Source organism: Orcinus orca, chromosome 2 (assembly GCF_937001465.1).
Source record: "Orcinus orca chromosome 2, mOrcOrc1.1, whole genome shotgun sequence".
In the NCBI taxonomy this organism is placed as follows: Eukaryota; Metazoa; Chordata; class Mammalia; order Artiodactyla; family Delphinidae; genus Orcinus; species Orcinus orca.
Genome location: NC_064560.1, coordinates 728,781 through 745,341, shown reverse-complemented (window position 1 = coordinate 745,341; position 16,561 = coordinate 728,781). Strand labels below are relative to the sequence as shown.

Below are 16,561 nucleotides of genomic sequence, written 5' to 3'. Positions count from 1 at the left end.
TCCTGAGAAACCTTTTTTTTTGTGGGAACCAATGTTTTTCCATTTACTAAATGGAACACAACAAGTTTATCTTAATATTCTATTTCTTAAATCAATCAGAGTTAGAAGAATGTTGGCCACTTCACATTTATTTTTTTTATATTTATGCATCTGAAACGGAACTTTCTTCCAGATGTTTATCAAAGCCCTCTTTGACTATGACCCTAATGAGGATAAAGCAATTCCATGTAGGGAAGCTGGGCTTTCTTTCAAAAAGGGAGATATTCTTCAGATTATGAGCCAGGATGATGCAACATGGTGGCAGGCGAAGCACGAAGGAGATGCCAATCCCAGAGCAGGCTTGATTCCCTCAAAGCATTTCCAGGAAAGGTGAGTTCCTGGCACAGAATCATGGCCTGTCTTCAGCTGACCTTTTGTTCTCTGCAAAATACCATTCCAGCATAGTTGTGATAGAATAAGCACTAAAACCTTGCCTTAGAATTCCTTATCCCTCAGGTTTGGGTTTCTGTTTTGTCTAACGAAGCATGAATAATGACCAAAAATAATATGACACTCTCAGGTCATATTCAGTTTTTGTTACGAAACAAATGGAAAATAGCACATTAATATCTGAAACTGTATTGATGTGAAAGATGGAAAAATAAAGAAGAGTGATTTCAGAGTGGGGAGAATTTATGAAAATTTGAAAGTAGAGGATTTATTTCTTAATTTGAGTAGATTGCATTGTGTTCATTTTTTCCTCCAACGTTCCATTTTTTTCTTAAGGCTTTTAATATTTTGGTGTTATGTTAATCTTGGATCTGTACTGAAAATTGATAGGCATATTGACCTTCTTTTCCCCCAGGAGATTGGCTCTGAGACGACCAGAAATATTAGTCCAGCCCCTGCAAGTTTCCAACAGGAAATCATGTAAGTTTGTTAATCAGAATGCAGAGTAACTAAGTCTTGCTGTTTACTTTTGACTGTTACAGCAGGTGTTTGTGGTAGAATAAGAGGTCCTATTACCTGTGATAGCGTTTGGATCATCATTTCACAAGAACCAACAAGGAACAAATTCATAGTGGGAATAGTAAAGTGAATCTTTTGAAGAAAGGGGTGTTTGGGGTTGTTTATAATAAACCCATGACTCACTCTGTAAGAAAAAAGCTAATAACTACAGCTCTCTTTGATTCTGAATTTAGGTATTTTATAATGTAACCTAAAATGCACTCTGATTTCTCTAAAGCTAGGAGGTTTGGATAAGATATTTCTCGGTGAAGATTGGAGGAAAAAAATCCATCACTTTCTAGGGCACAAAAGCAGTTGTGCCTAAAACAGTCATTCTTGTTCTACTTTCTTCCTTGCTTATTTTGACATCACAGTAACTCTGACCTTCACCCGGTCTGTTCAGAGTTATTACCAAACTAGATTAAAAGAAAACAGGAATAAGAAAAACGATGATGTAGGATTACTGGAAAAGAATGGTTTTTCTTTTAACCCAGCTTCTCTCAGATTCTCTTTACTTCTCACCTCCCACCTCTTGTAAGTCCCCATCCGACTTCATCTTCTCTGCTTCATGGTTCTAGGTCGTTGAAGAGTTAAAAAAAGAAGCCCTTTTGTTTTCAGCGTAGAAGTGGTGCGTTAAAAGGTGAAATGAGCAAATAAATGGTCCTGGAATCTCACACGAGCATCTGTTTTTAGGATCGTGGCATTTTTTCCCATCTCCTGTTATTTCTGTCAGTTTGTGGAAGCCTAGAGCCCAGGAATCGCGTTATAAGGGAGCCAAACTGCAGTCCGGTATAAATCTCACAAGCAAGCTTCAAGCAGAGCACTGACTCAAAAGCCTGCTTGTTCTTGCTCTGTGAAGTCTGGGCAGAAGGAAAAAACACTTGTCGTAGAAGGCCACGTGTCCCGTGACATCGAAAGCTTCAAGCTTAACCAGAATGTTGCGTTGCTCTTAAGTGTGTGCATTTTCACTGCAGCTCATCCAGTGGAAGGGAGCTCTGGGGCCTCTACCTGACCTGCTCTTTGAGGGTTTTTTACATTTGGGGGCCTGCACATTGCTTATACATTTGGTGCCTGGGGGATAAAATGTGTCTAACTTGAAAATGAAATAAATGGGATTCTGCTCGAATCTGAATCCATACTCTAATTTGCCTGAGTTTTAGGCAACTTAGAAATGTGTAATTGGTTATAATTATGAATTTTCACTTACTTAAAATTTTTGATGTATTTTTTTTGTTTTAAAGAACTGTGCAAAGTAGAGAGATTGTCTTCTTAATAGCTCTCCCCAAACTGGTTTCAGGATAAATGTGTGTGAGTGTGTGTGTGTGTGTGTGTGTGTGTGTGTGAGTGTGTGTGTGTGTGTGTGCGCGCGCGTAGAGCTCTAATTGTAATGGAGGCTATTTTGTCTTTGAATTTACATAATTTCTTTTCTTTAATTTAATTTTATTTTTTTATATAGCAGGTTCTTACTAGTGATCTATTTTATACACATCAGTGTCTACACGTCGATCCCAATCTCCCAGTTCATCCCACCGCCCCACCACCCAACCCCTCTTCCCCCCCACCGGTGTCCATATTGTTTGTTCTCTACGTCTGTGTCTCTAATTCTGCCTTGCAAACCGGTTCATCTGTACCATTTTCCTAGATTCCACATATATGCGTTAATATACGATATTTGTTTTTCTCTTTCTGACTTACTTCACTCTGTATGACAGTCTGTAGGTCCATCCACGTCTCTACAAATGACCCAGTTTTGTTCCTTTTCATAGCTGAGTAATATTCCATTGTATATATGTGCTGCGTCTTCTTTATCCGTTTGTCTGTTGATGGGCATGTAGGTTGCTTCCAGACCTGGCTATTGTAAATAGTGCTGCAGTGAACATTGGGGTGCATGTGTCTTTTTGAATTATGGTTTTCTCAGGGTATATGCCCAGTAGTGGTATTGCTGGGTCATATGGTAGTTCTATCTTAAGTTTTTTAAGGAACCTCCATACTGTTCTCCATAGTGGCTGTATCAATATACATTCCCTCCAACAGTACAAAGAGGGTTCTCTTATCTCCACACCCTCTCCAGCATTTGTTGTTTGTAGATTTTCTGATGATGTCCATTCTAACCAGTATGAAGTGCCACCTCATTGTAGTTTTGATTTGCATTTCCCTAATATGAATTTACATAATTTCTTTTATATGTTAATACTCTAGTGTTTGACTTTCAGGACTTGTCTTTATGGAACGTGGTCGTCCTTTCACCCTTTCTTCCTTTTCTTCTCTCTCTCTATTTTTAACCTAGATTTTGATTCACTGAGAGATGCATTGTTTGTTCTCAGAGGTAGATGTTCTTTACTTTTAAATAAAAAAATAAATCTGATCGATATTATCCAAAGTAAGTACAGCGTGTAGTAAATACAGCCTCATTCAGAGAGACCGTATACTTCCGTGAAAATTAAATAAAAGGCCACTGTCTTTCTTCTCAAAAAATTGAAATTTCATTTGAAATTCTTTGAATGTTGTCTCATAAACCCCTGAACTCAAAAGTTATACAAAAATCATTGCACTGGCTCTGAACATTTATTTATTTTTTTTTTAAATTTATTCATTTGGCCTCACTGCATGGCACGTGGGGGGATCTTAGTTCCCTGACCAGGGATCAAACCCGTGCCCGTTGCATTGGAAGCGCGGAGTCTTAATGACTGGACTGCCAAGGAAGTCCCTGGCTCTGAACATTTTTATAAGTATTTAAAAGCACTTCGTTTTGTAACCTGTGTATTTGAAAGTGATTTTTTTTTTTTTTAGTGTAACTAAATCTTATAAAGACCATCTGACTCAACACTTCCTGGACTTCAACCTTTGGTACTTAGGTTTTTGGAATAGGACATTTGTTATCATGCCCTTTGCTAAATTACAGAATAATACTATGAAGAAAAGCAGAAAGTTGATATAAAATCCTTTATTTTTACATTTTATTTTATTGAAAAAAATCTGTATATATTTTATAATCGATCTATTTAATTACATTGAATAGTCATGGAATAGGTTTTAAGAAAATTTCTGATTTAATATAAAATTTCTAAAAGAAGAATAATTCTCTCATGTTGGTGTTTATAAATTTATGAAAAATACTTATGTTGATAAAAGTTTTCTGCACTAAATTTCACAAGTGCTCTTAAAACCTAGGAAGATATTGGTTAAGCAATGAGTTTAGAATAATGACTTAAAGGTCATTAGCCAGTTAACTTTTTTGACAAATTGATTGCTTTTGTATTAGTAGGATTTTACTCTTTATTTGATTCACAGTGTATCATCATAACTGAAGTCTTCATGGAGGAAAAGTTCATGGAAGATGGCTCTGGTGCTGTAGGGCTTCAGCTAGTGTGCACACAGAGGTCGGAAAGGACTGGAGCACCCCAGTACTGTTATCTCTGCCTTTATATTTGTGCTAGAACTCTGGGTCCGGGCTCCATGGTTAAAAAATCAGAAGCCGTGGTAGTACCGACCTCCTCCGGCTTTTCAACTGGCACCCTTATGCGACACTCTGAGTGTGGGTGGTGTTCATCCTTGATGCTTGGTTATTTCTTCTCCTTAGGAATCTTGGCGTACCTAATGCACATACAGAAAACAGGCTCTTCAAACGAGGTGTTCCTCGCTGTGACCAACGTTTAGGTTGTTCTCAGCAGGACACGGGGTGCGAGTTTGGGGCCCAAGTAAGCGCCTAGCTCATGTCTCAAGCAGCACGTAGGGGCAGTTCTCCTGACAGACACTTAGTAGCTTGCAGTTCTTGTGTCGATAGAATTTACCCTACGACTTTCCTGCCAAAGCTTATTTTTACAGTTCAGTTGCATATATAAAGCCATATGATAGCACCTAACCTTTGAAAAGAAATATGAATTTCTTTGATTACTTGAAATATTGTTTGTTCCCTTTCTATTGAAACATAAGTATGTAAGTTAGGAATTAGCTTCTTAGTAGCATAAACATTAACTTTAACTTCAATCCGATGTAACTTATATTTAAATCGAGTTCTTATTCATGTACTATATTTTACTGCAGAATGTTCAAGTATGATACTTACTTACAGTGCTTGGTTTCCTTTTTTTAGTTATCAAAGTATAAATAGCTGAACATTTCTAACAATGCTGATTGAATAATATTAATGAAGACATTTTCTTTTACAAAATAGCTCTAATAGAATTCTAGTAATAAATGGGAAATCAAAAATGTACAATTTATTGGCTTTTTAAAAATTAGAAGGTAAAGACACAAAATAATTTAGAATTTGTTTTAACCGATTTTGATGGTTATCATGTGGGTAAAAAAGAAAATATTTGACTGCAGGCAAGAGGTGTCCATTCAAACAGGCTGTCACCAAATTCACTCAAAGACAAGTATTTTGTGGATTGAAGATCTCAAGCTACCAACAACAGAATTTAAACGTTGAGGAAAAGAGTGAATTCATTCTTCATGGCACCAGTGTTGTGGAAGACCAGACTTTTGAGCATACGATATATATCATTGCTCTACAGGTTGTTGTACTACTACTTTCCAAGTTGAATAAGCACCTTCTTCCTGGCATCTTAGATAATGTTTATTTACTGTGTTCACACATAAATTTAATTCAGAAATGAGCAAATAGATTGCTTACGTTCTTAAATTTCTGTATCTAAAACTGTGTCAAAGATTTTTTTAATATTGGTGGGATCATGTGTAACAGAAACATACGGGGTTTTAAAAATACTGGAAATACTTCTTTCCCCTGACGCTCTTTGGGAGGTGCCGAAGACCGCAGCTCCTGTAGAAAGAGGTGGAGATGGATTAACTTGTAAACTGCACCTCTGACTGTTCACACCATGAGACGGTTGAGGTCAAGGCGTTTCTTGCTGCTTACGTTCCGTCTGTGATATCCTTACCTATGTAAAGATAACACTGTCAGGGTGTGTGTTTAGCTTTTCCATCTGAGAGGTGCTAAGCCATATGGTCTCTGGGGACCCGACGTCATGCAGGTAAGAGGGTTGATCAGCGGTTAGGGGTCTGGTCTTTGGTCATGGATCACTGCAGCCTTTTAGGGGAGATGGCATTGAGCGGTGAGGGGTCTGAGAAAGCAGTTTCTAGAGTGGGGCTCTAACTTTGCCCGCAGACTATCCCACTGATAGAGACCAGCTTCTCCACTTGTCAGGAGTATCAGACATGTCCCACGTGGGGTGACCTCCAGTGACCGGGGAAGTCCCTCCTGCCTGGTGCGCAGAGCTCATCAAGTGCTTTTCATGTGAGCCTCCACACTCCTTTCTCTGAGGACGGCAAGTCTCTCTCTTCGTGACCTTGGCCTCTCTCTGTGCTTTTTATAATTGTCACATCCTGCACGTCCGTGCTTGATGACGCAGCGTGGACTCTTGCTGTGGCCGGGAGAGGAGAGGGCCCCTCCCCAGCTCTCCTGGCAGAGAAACACCTGAGAGGTTGATGTTTCGGGGCGGGCCAGAGGCTGGAGCAGCAGAAGGTGGACGGAAGTAGTCGGGAAGCTTGAAAGAAATGTGTTATTTCCGTTGACCTTTCCCCTGACGTGCATTTTCTGGCTTGAAGCTCCAGGTATTAAAAAGTGACTTCTGATGTGATGGCGTAGCATGGTAGTTCAAAACTCAGACCCTGGAGCCAGACCGCGTGGGTCCACAACCCAGCTTTGCCACGTACGACTGCTCCCTCCCTTTCTGCCTCTCATTCCCCATCTGTAAGATGGGGATAATACTTCCGACCTCATAGAGTTGTTGGAGAATTAAGTTTATGCGTTTGACATCCATGCAGCAGTGCCTTACCAAAGGAAGTCCTGCCGCTTATCCCAGCTGTCTTCTGAGGTCTTACCCTCTGTGTATTTTCCCCCTTTGTTTTTCCTACTGGATGTCTATTAAGCATGTACTTGCTATTGGATATTTGCGTGTGTTGTATCATGCTAAATACCGTTCTCTTCCTACTTAACTGCAAGGAGGAAATACTCTTTTGAATATTTATGGAGCCTGTTTAGGACCTCTTATTAGAATATGAAATATACATATACCACATGTAATCTAAGTTACAGATTTTATTTTGTGGATTGGCTTTGGTGTTTTAATTTGTGTGTGTGTGTGACATGGCTTTTATCATCTGCTTTATGTGACATTGAATCTTTAATCATGAGTGCAGTCCTCAAGCTATCCTGCTGTCTCTATCAGAAAATACACTCTGTTCAACAATCAACTTTACAGCAGAAATGTCTGCGATCACAGCTTGATCAGTCTTAAACACGGCTTGTGTTATTTCTACCTAGATGCCTGGCTTGGCTATCCTGTGTCACATCATTCATTGTTTGTTTTCTAATAATTTGTTTTAGATGCACATGACATTTCAGAGCTACTAAGAAATGAGGATAAATAAACTCACAACTTGAGTGACTCATACTGTGAGCCTGAATAGTAATGATTTGCTTGTCATTTTGGCAAATACTGTCCAAATAGAGCTAATGCAGTTTGAAGGCCCATAGGTATTTGAAAAGTAAACATAGGCTGTTGTGCACTTTCTCCTAAGTGTTTTCTTTGGCTGTCGTGCTGCGTGTGAAGGGAGAAGTGAGCAGAGAACTGTTCTCATCGGTCCTGTTCGCTCTGGAAGGTCATGTAGCAAAATATCTCCTACCTTGACTTGTGGTTACAATTTGCTTCTGTTAAATTTCCAGTTCTTTTTCCTCCCTCGACTGAAGAGGTGTCTCCTAGGTCAAACCTAACTCATAAAATGTTGTCTTATTAGTAACTTAAGAATCATTTCAGATTACTCCTTAAGATACCTTTCATCAAGTAATATAGACAGAATGAAAAGAAAGGGTTCTGATTCATTTCATGTGTGTAATAAGTTGACAGTTGTCAAGATATTGTTAAATTTACAGAATATATAGACATTTTAAAGGCGAAATTTGTTGTTTCTAAAATGTTTACTTCTTTTCACTGTTTCCATCATGCAATATCCTCAGTTCTAAACAGATTAGTTTAGAAACAGAACTGTTCCATGAAAATAAATATAATCCCCTTATTGAAGGTATCATTTTGAAAAAAATACTGATTTTGTTCCTGTTTATTTTCCCCTGTGGGGTATTTAATAAGCTATATGAAGACTTTGTGTTTTTACTGCTTAAGTGTATACATTATTTTTAGACCATAACTACCATGTAGTCTAAAATGTAGTTTTTCACAAATTCTATTTATTCATTGACTAATTACTTTGAAATATTTAAAATACGTTTGTTTTTTTCCTTTGGCTTTTCTAAGATGAGGAAACAGTTGAGTGTGGTAGGTGGATTTTTTTTGTCCCTTGGATGTAACATCTTCCTACTTTAATTGTATTTTCTACACATTTAATCATATCCTCTTTTTTTTTTTTCTCCTTTTTTTTTGTGTGTGCTTCTCAGAGGAAATTAAAGGTACATGTATAAAAGTTTCCCTGCGTAGTCTAGTAACTTTGTTCAGTACACATGTGTAGAGAATTAAGTTGACCACAGCAAGCAGTTTGTAAAAGATCATGGTACATCCCAACTTTCACCGTAACGTTACAGTACCAGCAGTCATGGTTGGACTTTGTTTTTGAAAGAAATGTACACTTTTTTTTTTTTTTGCTTCATATAGCAGAAATATACACAGTATTCTAATGTAGTACATTGTTTTTATCTGTCAGTAGTCTCAAATAAAGATGAATGAAGAAAGCAATGTTATTCAGATACACTGACAGACTTATTATTACATAAGGATGTGAGGAGAGTCTTCTCAACTATTTGATTTCTGTAGTCTGTGCTGTTAGTTTTAGAAGTATACTTATATAAAGATTAGAAGCCTAAAATAAGTAGGACTCCATGACTTAAATTAAAATTTTAAGATATGCATAACCCAGTATTCATTTAATTCCTGGAAATAATTAATAGCACATTGTTTATTCTAAAATGTTTTCATCTGTTCATCTTTTTTAAAACAAAATAAAAATAGAAGTAATGTGCCTTTATTCCTTCCCCGCATGGACTCTCTTTTTATCAAAAGAAAGGCTGTATTTTCATTTTAACCTTTCTGTCTACTCCAGTGAGCCAAAATAAGTGCTGTATTTTACGTATTATCAAAGAGCCTGATTTACAAAAATAAATTTACTTTTGGGATCAAGTGTTGTAATTTTCTTGACTGTGAAAGTATAAACGCATCAGGCAAGTCTGTTATAATTTTCTTGGAACTGCAGTAAAGGCACTTCCAAAGAAGCTTGAAAAAAGAATTGCATGATGTTTCAGAATGTTACTGTAAACTTAAATATAAAACAAAATGTTTTATGTTTAAGAGTAGCGTTGTGAGGGCTGTGCTGTGCTGTGCTGTGTGACTGTTTGAAGTGATTTATTGTTTTGCATCTGTGGCTGGGCTTCTAACTGTTGTGCTTTGTTTCTTGGCTTCTGTTCTGTCTGCTTTTACTCTCCATCCAGAAGATGCTGAATATGGTGGTATCAGCAGTGGAACCTATCTAGGTGAGCAATTGGTCATGGAAGAGGACTTCTTTGTGTTGCTTTCTGTAAAGCCATGTTTTGTCTTAAATTAGCATATTTTCATTAGCATGCTCTGGTATCGGCGGGGGGTAGCGTGAATCTTTATTTTAAACTGCCTCAATCGGTTGGACACAAAGGGAGTCAGTGTGTGCTTTGGTTTATTATTCAGGAAGCTTCCCAGATGCTCTGTTTTTGTAAACCATCATATATTTTTTGATAGAGGGTGAAAAAGCATCTATATATGCTGAGTACGTTTACTGAATTAGTTGTATCTGGACTTTTCTAAGTTATCTGGTTAGCTGTGAACTATTCAAAGCTTCTGAATAACTTATGTCTTCCTAAATCACTCTTTGGTTCTGTTTTCTAATGATTTATTATCCCCATAACACTCCCAAAATAACCATCGACTGACCAGTTTCCAGTACAATTAAGCCTTATGATTAACTTGCTCATCTGTTTTGGAAGGAAACTTTCCAGTTTGGAGATGCCAAGCGATGTTACAAACAAAATTCATGATATCCAGAAACTGTTAAAGGCATCAGAAGCATCTTCCTCTCCATTCAGACCTTTCCGCGCTCTGCCGTGCGTTCGAACACTGACAGATTCTCCACCTGCAGTTGTGAGAGGTAGTGGTGTGGAAACTCAGTTTGAGAGAGAAATCCTTCAACCTCCTTATTTTCAGATTAGTATTATGTACATGATGATGGTATCTCTTGGTTATTGAAGAAATGGGCCAGATACTGTATTTGGTATTTAGTGCGTCTTGTCTCTTATACGGTGAGATTGGAGTATTTTATCCACTTTACAAAAAGGAAACTGAGGCTCAGAAAGCTGAAAGGATTTACGTAGACAGTACATGGTGTGTCCTGGTTTCAAATCCACATCTGTGTCGATACAGTACCTACTGTATCTATGTCTATGTACATCTATGTCGATATAATACCTACTGTATCTATATCTGTATATCTATGTACATCTATGTAGATATAATACCTACTGTGTCTTTTACAGTATGCTGCCCTATAGCTTTTCATTCTACAAAACAAATTGGAAAAAAAAACCATGTAGAATATAGGGTATTCTAATTTTTAGGCTAGAAAAACTATAATTTACGGAGAGAACTGGATGATCAGAGAGAGGTTACAATTTCAATAATTCTTCTCTCATTTCAGTACAATACAGTGTGCCAGATACTCTGTATCCATTGATCCCCGCCCTTCCCATTTTGGAAAGCTTAGTGGCTTTTGAACAGCAAGCGTTTATTATTCTCCTGTTTCTGTGGTCAGCTGGGTGGCTCTGCTCTGTGTCAGCATGGCGAATCGCTGCAGTCTGGCTGTCTGGCTGGGGTCTGGTTGGTCTGGTGGACAGGAGTGCTCAGCTGGGCGAACTTGTTTCTGTTCCACGTAGCTCTTCACCCTCCAGTAAGCTACCCGTGTGGTGGTCTCAGGGTTCTGGAGAACAGCAGAGAAAACCATCTCCAGTATGTAAGTGCTATGAAGCCTCTGCTCACATCACATCCTCTGATGGCCCATTGGGCAGAACAGGTCTCGTGGCCAGGCCACGGTCGGCGTGGGAGGGGCTGGCCGGGAGCTGGCAGACAGGGAGAGGCCGTCACTGCAAGCTTCTGCCTCTCTCCAAAATAGAAAGAGGGACACCTATTCTCCCCAACTTTCAGGGCTTATCTTTGGTCTGTTAGATGGTAAGTATATATCCACCCAGGGAAGAACTGTGGCATAAGGCAGAGTTATTTGGTGAATGTCACATAAAATGCTGTAATTCAGAAGGAATGATGGTGGCAGCCTGTGGCAGTGAGGACTCAGCCCCACAAGAGGTGATGTTAGAACTGGCGCCGGGGTTTAGGTGGAGTTACAGTTAGACCAGAGGATGAGGGTAGAGGCAAGAGCATGGACAGAGGTGACTTGCAGAGCACAGGGCGTACTTAAGTTTGGGCGGCGTGTAGACGTCAGCGCTGCAGAATTGGCCTGGCGCTCGATAACGTGAGCTCTTCGGGGGCGGGCCAAGTAACGCTACACATTTTATTAACGTTTTGCCTGGTCTTTGCACTCATTCTTTGTATAAAATTTTATCCGAAGAGTGAAATCTGGGTTTTAATTTACATCTCTCTTATAGAATGTAGAGTTTTATAAAATTAATATTTAATCAGTAAATATGAATTGAAATACGAAAGCAAAGGTGGTCAGCATGACGGGCTTCAAAGGGAATGAGTTCTGATAAAATGCCACTGCGTCTGGAAACTCGTAGTTACCGGCAGCGTCTGGGCAATGACTTTACTGGGAGCCGAAGCCTTGCAAGTAAGAGTAGACGGGGAAGGAAGAGGTCGGCTGAGTTCAAGGTGGTTTGTGTAGTCGAGGGTTAGGAGTATTTAGTGGGAGAGGATAATCGGATCGCTTCTGTAGCAGAGATGAGGGACTGATGATAAAGGATTGAAATTCTGAGATAGGAACTAGTTCGTTGGTCAAAGCCCCAAAGCAGATGAGATTGAGGATAATTAAGACCATGGGATCTTAATCACTTAGATTAAGGAGTTTGGCATTAGGGGGTGAAGTGAACCATGCAGATACCCCAGGTGCCAGGAAAAGATTTCTTTGGAAAACGTAGAGGGCTTCATCCTTCCAAGACACCGCTCTGCACCCCCCAATTACGGATGAAACTAGGGCACCATCCAGGTAAAATGGGCATATCATGTATCATGTAATAATTGGTATCAGCCTGGGGAGCTCAGAGACAGTCTTCAGGCTGTGTTTAGGCAAAGGATATATTTTTATTAGACCCACAAATATGAGAAATTTCATGTAAAAGTTTCTGGCTCCTTTGACAAAAGATTTGACCAAACTAGGCCTTCATTTCGCAGTGTTAAGAATTAGCTGGGGCTGAGTTACAAGGGACCCCTTAAATGAACACGGCCCTGCCGCTCCATGGGCTGGCCAGCACTGAGACAGGGGTCCCCCAGCACTCCCCGGCAGTCGTGTTGATGCTTTAATAGTGAAGTATTTCTTTGTATCCCTGTCCTGAAATGTGGCGGAAAAAAAATAACCAAAGAGCAGTTAAGGGAAAATGGGACCACCTAGTTCTTCGGAGGAGTAATGTTGTACAAAATGCATTGACAGCATGCAATTGAAGATTTTTCTGCCGTCTAGCTTCTGTTGGCTTTTGGATTTTGCAAACTCTGATTATAGAGCCTCGCTATCGACTCCATTCAACTCCTGGTCTTGGAAATGAGTTTTCCTTTCCATACCTGACTGTGGCCAAGAGGAAAGCATGGTCGACATGTTTTAGCAGATGTGCATTATGACATCTTTTCTCTCTGGTCTAAATGCTTGTTCTGATACATGTGCAGCAAGAGATCCGCAGATTCAAGGCACCTAGAGGTTCATTTAGGTACAGCTGAGGTCAGATATCTGAGAAGAGAAGCATACAGTAAGATGACTTTGTATTAAAAAAAGCATATGGGGCTTCCCTGGTGGCGCAGTGGTTAAGAATCCGCCTGCCAGTGCAGGGGACATGGGTTCGAGCCCCGGTCCAGGAAGATCCCACAGGCCGTGGATCCACTAAGCCCGCGAGCCACAACTACTGAGCCCGCGCGCCTCAACTACTGAAGCCCGTGCGCCTAGAGCCCGTGCTCCTCAACAAGAGAAGCCACCGCAATGAGAAGCCCGCGCACTGCAACGAAGAGTAGCCCCTGCTCGCTGCAACTAGAGAAAGCACGTGTGCAGCAATGAAGACCTAATGCAGCTATAAATAAATTAATTTTTTAAAAAAGTTTATTTAAAAAAAAGATATGACATAATAGGATACAGAAATTAATAGTGTTTCCGATAAAAGATTTTTCTTTTAAGGAAGCCCTTCAACTAACGACCACAGATCGAAAATTGTTTCTTTTTCAGAATACACAAGTTTGATGTTAGTTTTCTGGTTATTTTTTGTAGTATTAAAGAGTTACTTTGTTACAAATAGACTGAGCAAATTGACTGTTTTGTGGAATTGTTTTTCCCCCTCAAAAGCCAAACCCTCAACATGCTACAGATTTTTATGCATTTTTAAAAGCACTGTCATGAGCAGCATGCTAACATTGATGACAAAGCTGTTTTTTGGTAAAAGTATTATTTGTTAAACACCTTTACATATAGTGACTTAATGCAGTACTGTGGCTTTTTATTAGCTTTTCTTCTTTTTTTCCCTTGAATAATCCTCTCTCTACCTATTTTTTTCTATCAGGTTCTTTGTCAGTCTTCTGTTAATGTGACGAGCCCTTTCTCTATCATGAATATTAACCCTCTCTCTGCCGTGTGCATTTTCTTCTGGTCTTTTGGTTGCATTTTACCTTTTTTCTTTTTTTTTTTTTTTTGCGGTACGCGGGCCTCTCACTGTCGCGGCCTCTCCCGTTGCGGAGCACAGGCTCCGGACGCGCAGGCTCAGCGGCCATGGCTCACGGGCCCAGCCGCTCCGCGGCATGTGGGATCTTCCCGGACCGGGGCACGAACCCGTGTCCGCCGCATCGGCAGGCGGACTCGCAACCACTGCGCCACCAGGCAAGCCCGCATTTTACCTTTTTTAAAGGCCAAGTTTATCATCGTGTAGACATTTTAATTTTTGCACAAATCTGTGAATTCTTTCCTTTGTCTTCTGAGTTTTCGTTTGTATTCCCCACACCAAAATTATTAAAAATTTTTAATTTATATTTTTATCAAAGTAATATGTATGTTAGGTTGAAACGTGTGAAATTGCTGTTTTTTGTAGGTCAGAAGGCATTAGAATGTCAGCAGTTTCCCATGGCTCTATTTAATAAATTGTTTGAAGAGTCAAGTAGCGTCAGAAGTCTTGCAGCCACAGACAGGAGCCCCTTTCCCTCTTCCTCCTTAGTGCTGTGTCCTCCCTCAAGAGACACCCACTTAGCTCTGGTTAACAGTTTCTTCTGGTATTTGCAGAATAAAACTTTCTTATAATGCTGTTCCTAGCGTTTTTTCCTAATATTTATTGAGCGCCTGTTATGTTCCAGACTTTTCTGGGTGCTGGCGTTTCAACAGAGATCCAAACAGACCCCCTTTCGTAGCGCTTCTGTAAGGGGGTGGGGTGGAGACAGGTAGCTAAATAATTTATACGATACATCCGATGGTGAGAAGTACCATGAAGAAAAGTGAAGCAGGAATGGTGCCGGGGCAGGTGAGGACACGCAGGTTTCATCAGGGTGGTCACGGAAGGGAGCTCGACCGTTCAGACAGAGCCCTGAAGCGTCTGTGGAGCAGGGAGGAGAGCAGTGTGGCCGGAGCGGAGTGAAGAAAGGAGAGAGCGACAGGAATCGAGGCTGGCGAGGTAACAGGATGCCGGTGCGAGGGCCGCTCAGCCCACTTCTTCGGCCCTTAGTCTGTGTGAGATGGGAAGCCACGGAGGGGTTGGGGCAGAGCAGTGACCTGCCCTGACGTGGACTTCAGGGCCACCCGGGCTGATCTGCTGAGAGCCAGGGCAGAAGCGGGCAGCTGTGTGTCGTCCAGGCAAGGAGTGCCTGCCGCTCGAACCAAGACGTCGTAGGTGGACCGGGAGAAGACAGGAGACTCTGGATGTACCTTCAGACACAACTGACGGGATTTTCAGGCCAGTTGGAGAATCAGGGATGAGCTTAGTGACTTCAAGGATGGAGTGACCATTTGCTGAGCTGGTCCAGACAGCGGAGGAGGGTATCGGGGTGGGGAGGGTTTCGGGAATTCCGTTGGGATAGGTTGCGTTTAAGACGTCAAATAGAGATGTCGGATGGGTGATTGCAGGGACGGCTCTTGCACTGAGGCTCTTGAATTTGGAGTTGTTGATATTAGATCAAATTGAAAGCCATGAAGCCAGAGGAGATCACCAAGGAGTGAGTGATGATACGGGCAAGAAGAGAACCCAAAGTGAGGTAAGTAGAAGAAAAACCGGGAGTGTGACTTTGTAGGAGCGAAGTAAAAATAACATTTCAGGGAGGAAGAAGCGATCACCTCTGACAGATGTTGCTGATGAGTCAAAGAAGAGGAGGAAAAGAGAGCTGACCATTGACTTTGCAACGTGGGAGTTACAGCAGCCTGGTGAGCAGTTTCGGGAGCTTGGTTGGGTCAAAAGCATTTGACAAAATCCAACACCCTTTCGTGATAAAAACTGAACAAACGAAGAATGGAAGGGAATTTCCCCAACCTGATAAAGGGCATCTACTAACAGCATACTTAATGGTGAAAGGCCGACTGCTCTCCCATGAGCAGAAACTAGACAAGGATGACCATTCTTGCCCCTTTACTTGACGTGATGCTGGAGGTACTACAGCAGTTCGGCAAGGAAAAGAAAGAAAAGGCCCCCAGACTGGAAAACAAGTCGTAAAACTATCGCTGTTGGAAGATGACTTCATTTTGTATATAGAAATCCCTTTTTCTGCACCAATTGGGATGGTCATGTAGCTTTTTCCCTTCAATCTACTAATGTAGTGTAAACATTGATTGATTTCATACGTTGACCTTGCATTCCTAGGGTAGATCCCACTTGCTCATGGTGTATAGTCCTTTTCAATATGTTGTTGAGTTTGAGTTGCTAGGATTTTGAGGATTTTGCATGCATATTCATAAGGGATATTGGTCTGTAGATTTTTTTTTTCTTGTGATATCTTTTTCTGATTTGGGTATCAGGATGATACTGGCCTCATACAATGAGGTGTGAAGTGTTCCCTACTCTTATATTTTTTCAAAATATTTGTAAAGTATTGTGTTAATTATTCTCGAAACATTTGATTGAATTCACCAGTGAAGCCATCTGGTCCTGGGCTTTTCTTTGTGGAAAGTTTTTTGATTACTAATTCAGTCTCTTTGCTTGTAAGAATCTGTTCAGATTTTCTCTTCTTTTTTCAGTCTCAGTAGTCTCTGTCTCTCTAATAATTTTTCCATTTCATCTAGATTATCTAATTTGTTTTTATAATATTTTTTATTTCTTCAAGGTCAGTAGTAATGTTCGTTCCTAATCTTAATAATTTGGGTAGGTAACAGTTTGTCAGTTTTATTGATCCTTTCAAAGAACCAACTTTTG

The 16,561-nt window shown here is 40.4% G+C and overlaps 1 protein-coding gene across 6 annotated transcripts in view; it reads left to right on the top strand.

Annotated features, from left to right (window-relative positions):
• Window positions 1–16,561, top strand: part of MPP7 (MAGUK p55 scaffold protein 7) — a 251,755-nt gene that overhangs the window by 171,056 nt on the left and 64,138 nt on the right. For all 6 annotated transcript variants that reach the window (XM_049705343.1, XM_033403528.2, XM_049705340.1 and 3 more), the window contains 2 exons: window positions 173–369; window positions 845–909. In XM_049705343.1, coding sequence (XP_049561300.1) covers window positions 173–369; window positions 845–909 — 262 coding nt within the window. The remainder of the gene's footprint in view (window positions 1–172; window positions 370–844; window positions 910–16,561) is intronic.